The 13,186-nt window shown below is 40.1% G+C and overlaps 1 protein-coding gene across 1 annotated transcript; it reads left to right on the top strand.

Annotated features, from left to right (window-relative positions):
• Positions 1-11,460: 11,460 nt before the first annotated feature.
• LOC125209464 (uncharacterized) lies at positions 11,461-13,087 on the top strand. Its single transcript, XM_048109064.2, has one exon. The coding sequence runs from the start codon at positions 11,725-11,727 to the stop codon at positions 12,892-12,894; it is 1,170 nt and encodes a 389-aa protein (XP_047965021.2). The 5' UTR covers positions 11,461-11,724; the 3' UTR covers positions 12,895-13,087.
• Positions 13,088-13,186: the final 99 nt, after the last annotated feature.

The following is a 13,186-nucleotide window of genomic DNA, read 5'->3' as shown; positions in this document are numbered from 1 at the left end:
AAAAAAGTACATTAACTAAAAATCAAAAAAATTACATAATAAAGAAAAATCTGGGCTTCCACACACGAGTCACCGCCCCACTCTACTCCTCACTAATTTATTTAAAAAATACATTAAAAAATGTTAGTATGCCTTGAATCTGTTATAGTTTGCTCTTGTACAGAAATTTAGAGAGAGAGAAAATCGGGTTTATATAGGTTTTTTAAAAAAAAAAAAAAAAAATCGAAAACCGGCGCTGGCCGATCGCTGGCCGATCGGCACGCCACAATGGCGGCCAGCGCATCGGTCAGCGCATCGGCTAGCGTCGGTCGATCGGCCAGCGGACGCCGAAATTTTGGCCGATTTTGCGCTGGCCGACTCCAATGGTTCGGCTAGCCGATCGGCCAGCGCGACGAATCGGCTAGCCGACCATTGGAGATGCTCTAATCAAATCAAACATGATCAACAACGTTGGTCATTCATACACTCTTTTCATAACTTTCCACATGCCAAGGGAAAAAAAATATAATTCCACATTTTCTTTTCACGATAACTTAGCATTTAAAATGTAAACGAAAGTAGCGGGCGCTAGAGATTCAAATGACAGTCTACTTCTAAGATTATTCGGGCAAGCCCAATGCTACTGCGGTTGAGATAACCCGACAGTCAAACGGGCTGCTTAGCTTCACAAAATTCGGAGCCATCTTCTATACCGACGATCCAATAACCGAAGGACTCGAAGAAAGCTCAACCCAATTTGCTCGAGCGAAGGTATATATGTGACATCAGCCCTCGATGGGTCCAACACTCACGTCCTTATATCGATTGTGCTATTCAATGAAGAGTATAAAAGGTAGCAAACTAGAAATACAAGGGACTATTGGCCAATCCGAGCGGATGAGGGAGGTGGCGGTGATGGGAGGCACCATACAATTTCGATTGATTAGTGGTTAAGCGACTTTCAAGACTCTTTTGTACAACTATGCAAGTCACTATTTCGTCATCCAATACAACATTACCGCGCTACACATCTATATATAGTATTCCATCCGGCTCACAAAAACAGTCATATTTTGCCATTTCGGTCCGTCCCACAATAAGAGTCATAATTTAGTTTTACCATAAATAGTAAGTAGACCTCATATTCCACTAACTTATTTCACTCACATGTTATTATAAAACTAGTTTATATAGGTGGGACACATATTCTACTAACTTATTCAACCTACTTTTTCTTTACATTTCTTAAAACTCATGCCATAAATGAATAAGACTCCTATTTCGGGACGGAGGTAGTACTGTATACTTACCGAAGAACAATTTTATGTTGTAGTGGAATTTTCATCTTATATGTTAATATATCATCAATTACAGCATCGTCTATCAAAATGAATAAATTTTGTAGCTCAAATTTAATTGTTTTGGTTGCGTGTACTTCAATTTTCTTTTCAATTATCTTGGTGTAGATTAATGTGACTGCCGTCGATCTTAACCTAAGTGTTTATGCAATACGTACTTTATTGAAATTCATTAATGGATAAAAAAATATTCTTTATATCATAATGATTGTTATTTTATTCTCGTTAATGGACAAAAAAAATCTTGTTTATACGTACCATAATAATTGTTATTTACTATCAATTTAAATTGTGTTAACATGTTTAATGGAGTATATATACCGAATTGATTAGTTATCAAACTTAGGGGTGTTGAAACGGGTAGCGGGTATCGGGAAACCCTCAACCCGACCTGCTACCCGCCGGGTAACAGGTACCCGCTATCCGATGATAATGGGAAACGGGGCGGGATCGGGTAGTTTGTTTTAAATTTTTGCGGGTATGGGTATACCCACTATCCGCGGGGGTATACCGTCAAACCCGATAATACCCGTTATTTTTAGGATTAGAATTTTCAAATATTTTGTTTTAGTTAGTTAGTTTCAAATCTATATATACTCCCCAATGATACACTTTATTTCCAATTATTATCCGCTGTCAAATGAAGGATTGCAAGATTGGTGAAAGTGAAACTTTTATTAGGTTAACGTAGTGTCTTTAGATTAGAGATTTAAAATATTTAGATTTTTCTTTGAAGTTATTTATATTTAAACTTTTTATGAAAGTGAATTATTTTTTATTTTATATTAAACTTTTGATTGGTGATTTAATTTTAGACATGCTTGATGTTTCTATCATATTTGCTTATTTGAAATTTGGATTTGCATTATATTTCATACGTAGTCATATTATATTTAAGAGATGAGAAATCACTATATTTGTGCATAGTTAATAGTTGGAAACTATGCAAATACAACAAAGTAAAAGTAATACAAATCTAAAATTTGTAGTGTAGCAACTAGCAACAATCCCAAAATTCATTTTAGAATTTCAAACATGTACATAAAATTATTGTATTAGATGAATAGCATTGATGATAAGCAAAAACTAAAAGCATAATACCATTGAATAATATAATACACAATTCAAATTATGTCTACGGGTTTGGGTACCCGCAACTGTGGGTTTGGGATACCCGATGCGGGTATGAGATTACCCGTTTAACTATACAGGTCGGGATTGGGTAGTATAATATTGGAGTTTTCGGGTACGGGTACTCGCAAAATCGGGTTTGGGTACCAGCGGGTACCCATTTCGACACCCCTAATCAAACTTATTAAGTTTAGCTAATTATCCTTCTAAAAAATATATGATCTCATTTAAAGATGTTCCAACAATACTTTTATGACATTTTTAATATACTGAATTGATTGGATTTTAAAATTACCAAATTAATCTAGTTATATATTAATGAGCCTTATATGAGTCCCTTTACCGATGCTCCAACAAAATTTTCGTAGTATATAATTTGCCTGTAGTACCTTTATATATTTACTCCTTCATTGTTGAGCACATAAAAATAATACAATGCGAAACGCAACATCAAATTAATTTAAATTAAATTCCCACAAAACTTTCATATATAATATACCTGTAGTCTCTTTCCTACAATATATTCCTTCAATGTGGATCACATAAATTATGGAGTAGTATAATGTGAAACACAACATCGAATTAATTTAAACTAATTGGAAATTAAATATCTTAAATAAACAGAAAATATTACTCCGTATCTTTTATCTTATACTATTGATCACTAATGACAACGATTTAAGGATGTCAAACATAATTAGTTGGCAAGTCAGTTTATATTATTGATTCTACCGGATATGGTGCACTTCAAATATTTCACAAAATACTTCAATGGAAGGTTCTTGCAGAGAGTGAATAGGCATTGGTATCAATTTTGTTTGCTTTACTAAACACTATAAATAAGTCTCGACAAGTAATAACCAAATCACAAACAAATTAAATACAATCTTCATTTACCTTTTCATATTTGAAGAGTATGGCATCCATAAATATCACGCTATCTTTCGTTTTCTTTCTCACAATTTTTACATATTCAAATGCAAGACTAGGATATCTCAAGGAGACCAAACGAACGGTCTTCGTCTATGGCAATTCCAACGACCAAAACACGACCACGATGGAGCTACCGAATAGGGATGGTAATTGGAATGATACCGTGACGAAGCTGAAAACGAAGGACGACGAGCCGGAAGGGAAGGACGACGAGCCTTTCGAGTGGGTCATTGAGCCGGATGGCAAAAGGCGTCGCGTCCGGCCCAACCGGAAGGACAAGCCCGACGAGCCGGAAGGGAAGGACGACGAGCCTTTCGAGTGGGTCGTTGAGCCGGATGGGAAAAGGCGTCGCGTCCGGCCCAACCAGAAGGACAAGCCCGACGAGCCGGCAGGGAAGGATGACGAGCCTTTCGAGTGGGTCGTTGAGCCGGATGGGAAAAGGCATCGCGTCCAGCCCAACCGGAAGGACAAGCCCGACCAGCCGGAAGGGAAGGATGACGAGCCTTTCGAGTGGGTCGTTGAGCCGGATGGGAAAAGGCGTCGCGTCCGGCCCAACCGGAAGGACAAGCCCGACGAGCCGGAAGGGAAGGTCGACGAGGCTTTCGAGTGGGTCGTTGAGCCGGATGGGAAAAGGCGTCGCGTCCGGCCCAACCGGAAGGACAAGCCCGACGAGCCGGAAGGGAAGGGGAAGGACAAGCTGAAAGGGAAGGACGACGACACGAAGGTTGGGCCAGATGGGAAAAGGCGTCCCCGCCAGCCCAACAGGAAGGACGAGCCGGAAGGGAAGGACGAGCCCGGCCAGCCCGACGTGCCGGACGAGCCCAATGGGAAAGACGATGAGCCGAAAGGGAAGGACCAGCTGAAAGACTAAACATGAATCGGCATCGCCTACTCCACTAGATGCCATATTGTATCACTTCGTCATCTCTAAAACTGTGTGAAATTATTTTTTCTTGATTTAGTTTATGTGATGCGTGTAATCGAGTCAGACATGAGTATAAGTTCCAATTCAGGTTTTCTTTGTTGGTTCTTTTCCGAATTACAAAATAGAGTCGAACCGCGACCTAATTAATGAAATAAAATGACGTACTATCCCTTGTCATTCTTCCCTTCAAACCTTAATTTATCCTACAAACATTATTTACGAAAACCTAAGTGAATCCTCCTTACCGTCGGTGAATTATCGTTCCATTTCACTTTGCCTCCCGCAGTTAATATGAGCATTAGGGACCCTTGTAGGCTATCTCCAACCATTTTCATCAAACTCAAACTCATTTTTAGTTAAGTTACTTCAAAAAGTAATTTTACTTCGTCCATTTACAACAAACTCAAATTTTACACTATTTTGAGTATATCTCATAATTTTTTTGCAGTAGCTACAATATACACACACACTCCGTATATGGTATTATTTCGTAGAAAATAGGTTTGGGGTTGCAGTACGACAAAAACAAAAGTTCTATACTAAAATTGAGATTTGATATATGATTGAAGATGGTCATTAACTTCTCCAGGTTCGGTGTAATGTTTTGCACCAATGACCGATTATCTATGAAGTCAAAGAAGGCTTAGCCTAATTGCAAGAGGTTAGGGCCGCGCCGACGTAGGTTTTTAACATAATGTTGCAAATTTGATGGCGCGACAATTTTTTTTTTTTAATGTCTGCAGGATATGATGTACTCTAACTCTTTGACGAAATGATAGTATTGATATCAATTTTGATTGCTTTCCTTATGATTTTTATTTAAATACTTATAAAATAATGCTACTCTCGTATACACTTTTGGTTGGGCACAAATTTTAATACATAATTAGTAAAAATCAAATAAAATAAAATAAAAAGAATTAAAGTATTGTTAATAAAGAATAAGTCTCAACTCATTAGGCCACCAGCAATACCGTCTCTTATCCATATCTTCTAGTCACTATTCATAGACTCCACACCACTTTTTACTCAATCTCTTAATTATAAGACAGCATGTGCAACCCTCATCTCTCAACCATCTCTTCCTTTCACTATTCATGGATTCCATTATTTAATTTCTACTTAATTTATTTATTAATTTATTAATCATAAATTTTAATTAAATAAAATATAAATATAATTAAATTTAAGATTCATTAAAAATAAAATATTAACATGTAAATTAATTTTTAAAAAAATTTAAAATATTATTCAAATTAAAGTCACAATTCATGGGTCACGCTATTTAATTTCTATTTATTTTATACTTCAATTTATTTATTGTGAAACACAATTAAACAAAATTTAAATCTAATTAAATCATAAATACAAACATTATTCAAATTAAATTTTATATTATTATAAAAAAGATATGCAATTAGAAAAGTAAAGCATAAAAAAAAGAATAAAAATAAGAAAAAGTATATAAAAGTCAGAACTAAAACCAAAATGTTGAGTCTGATGTTTGAACCCATAAACTCTAAAATTTTTCAAGACATGTTACCAGGGAAATCTTTGACTTTATACTGTAATCAAACAGTACTATGTAAAGGAACAAAATATCCATATTTTAAGTGTAAAGTTAGTTGTCCTTCGAAATCACAATGAAATTTCGAATTGAAAAATCTATCTATAAATCAACTATTTGTCTAACATCGTAATCACAATGAATATTGGAGTTAATTATCTCTTTATGAAAGGTTTGCTCAATCAATGCAAAACTTGTTCCTCTAATGTTAGGCTTATACACTACAAAATATAATCTTCCACTAATTCATGGATCTCTCTTTTAGTATGGATCATTGTGAAATTAAATTTTTTTTATTTATTTTAAAAATATACTTTTCAAATAAAAATTGATTTTTATAATTCAAAATAGAATTTTAACTAAAATATACATTAAAAATAGCCTTTTTAAATATAAATTGATTTTTAATTAAAATCCATTTTTAAAATCACCGCCTGCAAAGGAGGATGGGGGCACGTGGCGTGCTATCCGCCAACTTCCCCTACTTAGCGAGCCCCTTTGTGAGATGAGACGTCCGTAACGCTGGCTCATCTTGGCAAGAAGAATCCGAGCCTGTAACGAGTTGCATTGTGGGTGCCCTTAAAGAGAAAAGAGTTTTTAAAATTTGAAAGGACATACTCTCTTGAGATAAGGGAAGTAGCTAGCATCTATAAATTCTTATGGGTTAAATTTTCTTTGCCCGAAAGCTTGATCGGATTTATTTAGTGTCAGACTAGAGTGCACCAGGTCTCTGATTTTGGGATGCGAGTCTAGGCCGATGTTGTATTGTTGGGCTAGTTTAAATCATAATTGGGTGGAAGTTAATTACTTCTATAAATTGGACAACAGGTGATGCTATCATGTTACTTGAACTCTCAATCTATTAACGAGTAGAATAGAATTAAGCATTACTCCCTCTATCCGCCATTTATAGTCTTATTTTGACTTATTACGAGTTTTAAAAAATTGTCTGCCATTTGAAGAAAAATGCGAAAATGAGTTAGTAAAAAGTGGATCCCACTTTTATATATTAGTTTGATAATAGAATGTAAATGTAATGAGTTGGGTGAATGGTGGGTCTCCTTATCTAAAATGAAAATAATCAAATGAAACTTTAAATCACGGACATCCCAAAATAGCAAAATGAGATAATATTTCATGGTCGGAGGGAGTATCTTTCTTCTTCTACTCTTTTATCTTGGTGGGCCTGTTTCTTTCATTTGGTGAAATTTGAACTAAAGTATCCACTTTGGGTTCCTATTAATAGATTTGGGCCTTTAGAGTGTTTTGGAGCAACAATTTAATTTTTTTTGGGCCCACATGCTATGGAGTATTTTGGAGCAGCTATTTAATTTGTATAACTCTGGTATCAATGCTTAAAAAATCAAACTGAATCGATCGATTCAGTCGTGAGGCTTTAAAATTGTAACGCAATTGCGTTGCTATGAATCAGAAAAATCGATTGGTTTAGCCACAAATTGCCATCCAAATTGAACTGATTCACTATTTTCACTTTCAACTAATCAAGTAGAAGGACTCCTTATAAGGTCCATTGTTACTCAAGCCGATATATCCCCCTTTAGGAAATTCATTTAATTATTTCATATCTATACCTTACCCAAATTTTATTTCTATTCTTGCTACACATATTTTACCTTCTCTGTTATAGTTTGTGTGATACACAAATAAAGAATCTTTCCCTTGTTTTTTTTTTTGGATGTAGAACAAAATTAATTTCGAACTACGTAAATTCCTGTGTCTTTTTTCTTATTCTTAGCATATCGTTTTCTTGATTGATTCATAACAATAAATAGCTCAAATTAAGAGCATCCACAATGATGGCTAGCGCACCGACTAGCCGGTCGGCTAGCCGAACCATTGGAATCGGCCAGCGCCTTTTCAGCGAGAAAATAGGCGAGCGCTCGCCGATGCGCTGGCCGCCATTGCAGGCTCGCGATCGGCTAGTGCAATTTTTTATTTTTTTATTTTTGAAATTTTTTGAAACACTATATATACACAATTTTAGTTTCATTTTCATATGCACCACTTGTATTAACGAGTTTTCTCTCTCTCTAAATTTCTATACAAGAGCAACATCGAGCGATGGACAACAACAACGAGTCCAGTCCGGCGACGAGCAGATCTCAGACTCCCACGGTACCCATGGGGTCTGGATGGGGGCAGATGGGCGGGATGGGCGGGCAGATGGGCCAAGGGTACTACACCCCTTGGCAACAATTGATGGGGTTGATGGCGGGCGCGCAGGGGGGGTGCCGGGTGGGGGGCAGGCAACGCCGGGGTGGGGAGGTATGCCCCAGATGCCACAGCAGATGGTACAATAGATACGAGGACGATGTCGGTATGGCAGGGAGGGATGCAGCCCGGTATGCAGTCCGGGATGCAGGGGTCACCGGGGGCGACACGATCTATCGTCCCACTCTTGATTCTTTGACGGCTTCGTCTCACACGTCGACCCCAGTGGAGACACAGTTCACTGGAGATGACCGTTTCTCATTACATGAGCTGGGGATCGATATCGGGGAGGCGGACACTGCCGTTCCAGCAGGGGGAGTAGAGGGGCGTCGTCGGGCCGCGCCGAAGAATAAGAGCAAGGGGAAGAGCAAGGTGGTCGGCGAGTCGTCGCAGCCGGCTGTTGACGACTCGCCGACACGGAGGAAGTGGACGAAAGAGGAGTACGTCGCCCTGTCCAAGGTGTGGTTGTCGGTTTGCGACGATCCGCTGGTTGCGAACAACCAGCGGATCGTCAACATGTAGGCTAAGATTAGAGCAGCCTACAAGAGGTATTGCCCGCACGGAAAAGACTACAGCGGCGAGGAGTGCCGGAAGGGATGGGAACGCATCAGGGCCGTGGTCGGCCGATTTTCGGGGTTGTACGCCAACGCCCTCCGCATGATGAGTAGTGGGCAGACTGAGGAGGACTGCCGGAGGATAGCGAAGAGTCAATTCCCCAAGCCGGAGCTTTATATGGAGTTCAACTTTTGGAACTGCTATTTGGTGTTAAAGGACTTCGAGAAGTTCCGGGCGGGGGTCGACGCTGGGTGGCCGAAGAAGCAGAAGCTGAACTATTCCGTCGATTACAGCGACAGCAGCAGCGGTTCCCACGACCTCCCCCCGGATGCTGAGGAGTTTCCGTCCCCTCCATCGTTTGCTTGCCGCACTCGCCCGGTTGGCCAAAAGCAGGCGCAACGGGCAGCGAGGGGATCCTTCCCCCTATCGCCCCAGGATGTCCACTCGGCAGCTCCCGCCTCCCCACCCGCGTACACCTTCTTCTTGCGTCAAAAAATGCGGAAGCAGATGTACACGATCTTCCAAGATTGGAGGACCGCCACTGACCCCACGGAGAAGAGGTTTTTTCACTCGATGCTCGAGAGCATGCAGGTCGATTTGGATGCCGTGAAGGCACAGATGGGGGGCTCAGATGCGGGCTCAGATGCCACCGATGTGGAGGTCCCGGGTGGCGGCGGCGACGACGGCGACGAAAGTAGAGAGAGGGGGCTCGTGTGTGGAATCCCGGTTTTTTTTTTTAATTATGTACTTTTTTTTATCTATGTATCTTTTTTTTAATTTAAATGAAATAAATGAATTTTCCCGTATATGTCTCGTAAATTTAATTCCGTAATTTATCGTAAATTTAATTCCGTAAATGTAGTTGTTTTTTAATTATTTTTATTGCGGCTAGCCTGTTTGATTAAAATGATGATGTGGCAGGTGGATTTTTAGTGTTGATGACGTGGCAGAGAGAGAGTGACTGGCATATGGCTGGTCTATTACCATTGTGGATGCTCTAATGGTTTGGTTGTGCTTACTTTGAATTTTCTTTTCAGTAATCTTGGCAGTAAATTAATGCGACTGCTATCGATCTTAATTAGAGCATCTCCAATGGTCGGCTAGCGACCGGCTAGCCGATTCGCGGCGCTGGCCGATCGGCTAGCCGAACCATTGGAGGTGGCCAGCGGGAAATCGGCCAAAATTTCGGCGTGGGCTGGCCGATCGCGACGCGCTGGCCGATGCGCAGGCCGGCATTGTGGCGTGCCGATCGGCCAGCGATCGGCCAGTGCTATTTTTTAATTTTTTTTTAATTTTTTTTTTAATTTTTGAAAAACTATTTAAACGCGAATTTCTCTATCTCTAAATTTTTGTACAAGAGCAACATCTATCGATGGACAACAACAACTAGCCCAATACAAAATTAAGACCTAAAACAGAAACATGTCATACTATAACGGATTCAAGTCATACTAACATTTTTTAATGTATTTTTTTAATAAATTAGTGAGCAGTAGAGTGGGGTGGTGGCTCGTGTGTGGAAGCCCGTTTTTTTTTTATTATGTAATTTTTTTTATTTTTAGTTAATGGACTTTTTTTATTTAAAAAAAAATTAATGAATTTTCTCGTATATGTCTCGTAAATTTAATTCGGTAATTTAATCGTGATTTTAATTCCGTAAATGTAGTATATTTTGAATTATTTTTATTGCGGCTGGCCTATGGCTAGCCTATGGCTGGCCTAAATCTGATGTGACAGGTGAATTTTTAGTGCTGCTGACGTGGCAGGGAGAGAGAGTGGCTGGCCTATTGCTGGCCTATTTAGCATTGTAGATGCGCTTATATGTTTATGCAAAAGTAATCTATTGCAATTCGTTAATCGATAATCAAATCTTCTTTTATATCATAATAATTGTAATGTTATTAGTAGTCTAGCTAGTATTATTGTTAATATTTTTTATATATTTTACATGTATTATTGCTTTTATACAGCTCTAGCATTAATACATTTAATAAATATTAAATGGATGCATGTGAGAAATTAATGTCAAGGTGGACTAAGTCGGGTATTTGAACAGGTCAGATTCACGATTCATATATTTCTCCATCTAACTGTAAATCATTAAATGTAATTTTCTTTTATTGGGAGAAATTAAATGGACAATTTAAGTACTTCTACTTTTAAAAAATTAGAGTGCTTTATAACAAATATCATCTAGTTCTTTTATTTGTTACTATAATAATTTTAATTTATGCAAGAAGTATGTTATCTTGTAGTAATAAGGATATGATTTCAACACAAACAAAAGCATGAACATTTAATTTTACCATTTTCCATGTGTTACTATACTTTTCTAATTAAAAGGGAGATGTTCTTCGTACAAGTCATCTCTTACAAATCCATCACAAAATTTAAATAAAAAAGTTACAATACTAGATAGCGCAGCATTAATTACTCCTTCCGTCCGCTTTAGCAGTCCCATTGACTTTTCTGCACTCGTTTTGTAAAAATGATAATAAATAGTTAAAGTGGAGAAATAATAAAATAAAAAAGAGAATAATGTAGATAAGACGTTTCTCTATATTATTCTCTTTTTTACTCTATTATTTCTCCACTTTAACTATTTATTATCATTTTTACAAAACGAGTGCAGAAAAGTCAATGAGGCTGCTAAAGCGGGACAAAGGGAGTATATTATAACTTCACTTCACTATCCCAACCACACCTTTTAATAACTCTTTAGAAACTAAAGATTTAAAAGGATACATAGAAATATCCTAGCTAAGTTGACCCATGTTTTATGTCTAAATAAGATAGAGAGAGATGAGTGTGTCGGTAGGCTTAACTAGATGAAATTTTACCATTTTAAACCCTAATCTGAATTGACTTTTTTTTTAACAATAAATGCTCTCCCGCCACTTCCCATCTGTTCAAACGCGTAGATGTAAGCAAGCAATGTGTGCATTAATTGGGGGTAGATGTGTAGATGAGTTAGTTTCTGTATATAATGGGCATGCAGAGTTGAGTGAGATAACACTAATAATAAACCTTGGTTTTTAGGGAAAATGGGGATTTCTCATAAATGGATGTGTGTAACGGCCCTTCTCATTGTCTTGGTGTTGAATTTGAGTGTAGAGATTCTTGGTGATGGGAAACTTGATAAGGAGGGTTGGAGAGATGATTGTAGGTATAGCCGGCGTGGCTGCTATGGCCGTGGCCGCGGTTGGGGTGGACGGGGAGGAGGTCGGGGAGGTTATGGTGGTCGTCCTGGTGGAGGACATGGTGGACGTGGTGGTGGTGTGGGAGGAGGCGGAGGCTTTGGTGGTGGTGGTGGAGCAGGAGGAGGAGGAGGAGGACTAGGTGGTGGTGGCGGTTTGGGTGGTGGAGCAGGAGGAGGTGGCGGACTTGGTGGTGGAGCAGGGGGGGGAGGAGGACTGGGTGGTGGTGGCGGTTTGGGTGGTGGAGCAGGAGGTGGTGGCGGACTTGGTGGAGGTGGAGGTCTTGGGGGAGGAGGAGGAGGAGGAAAAGGTGGCGGGGGAGGTATTGGAGGTGGTTCGGGCTCAGGTGGAGGATTTGGAGGTGGGGTTGGTGGGGGTGCAGGGGGAGGTGGTGGTCTTGGAGGAGGTGGAGGAGGAGGAAAAGGTGCCGGGGGCGGGATTGGAGGTGGTTCGGGCTCCGGTGGAGGATTTGGAGCTGGTGGTGGGATTGGTGGGGGTGCAGGGGGAGGCGGAGGTCTTGGAGGAGGTGGAGGAGGAGGAAAAGGTGGTGGAGGGGGGATCGGGGGTGGTTCTGGCTCAGGTGGAGGCTTTGGAGCAGGAGGTGGTGTTGGAGGCGGTGCGGGTGGAGTTGGAGGAGGGGGAGGAGGAGGCGGCGGTGGGGGTGGAGGTGGAGGTGGTGGTCTAGGGGGAGGATCTGGCCATGGTGGTGGATTTGGTGCTGGTGGGGGTGTTGGTGCCGGAGGAGCTGGGGGCGGTGGAGGTGGAGGAGGAGGAGGCGGTGGTGGCGGCGGAGGTTTAGGTGGAGGTTCAGGACATGGTGGTGGGTTTGGTGGTGGTGCTGGTGCTGGTGGAGGATTAGGAGGTGGTGCTGGTGGTGGCATAGGAGGTGGTGGCGGTGGAGGGCACGGTGGAGGAGTTGGCGTTGGTATCGGCATTGGGATTGGAGTAGGTGTTGGAGGTGGTTCTGGAACCGGCGTTGGAGTTGGAAGCGGCTCCGGCGGCAAAGGCGGCCCATGAACATAACTATGTTAATGCTTACTACATCACATTGGCATCAAACATTGTGATGTTTCTTATTTTCAAACTAGAATATTTCGTCTGTGAAAGTTGTATCTCTAGAGTTCCTCTGCATTATCAATTAATGCCTTCTATAACAACAAATAGAAGGTAGTAAATTTCATGCAATGAAAATATATCTTTTCTTGAATCATCTTCAACACTTCTCACTTGTCGTTCCAAACTAGATATGCAATTTATCTTAAATATATAGGAGTATATTATAATTCCATAAGTTCACTCTATGAATCCA

Source organism: Salvia hispanica, chromosome 3, assembly GCF_029641045.1.
Source record: "Salvia hispanica isolate PSC_SH4W2 chromosome 3, Shi_PSC_v1, whole genome shotgun sequence".
NCBI classification, from domain to species: Eukaryota; Viridiplantae; Streptophyta; class Magnoliopsida; order Lamiales; family Lamiaceae; genus Salvia; species Salvia hispanica.
Note: the sequence above shows the minus strand (reverse complement) of the source record. Positions and strands in the feature narration are given on the sequence as shown.

Bases quoted from the DNA above. Each gene is read 5' to 3' on its own strand.
- LOC125209464 (XM_048109064.2), top strand. From the start codon at position 11,725: ATGGGGATTTCTCATAAATGGATGTGTGTAACGGCCCTTCTCATTGTC.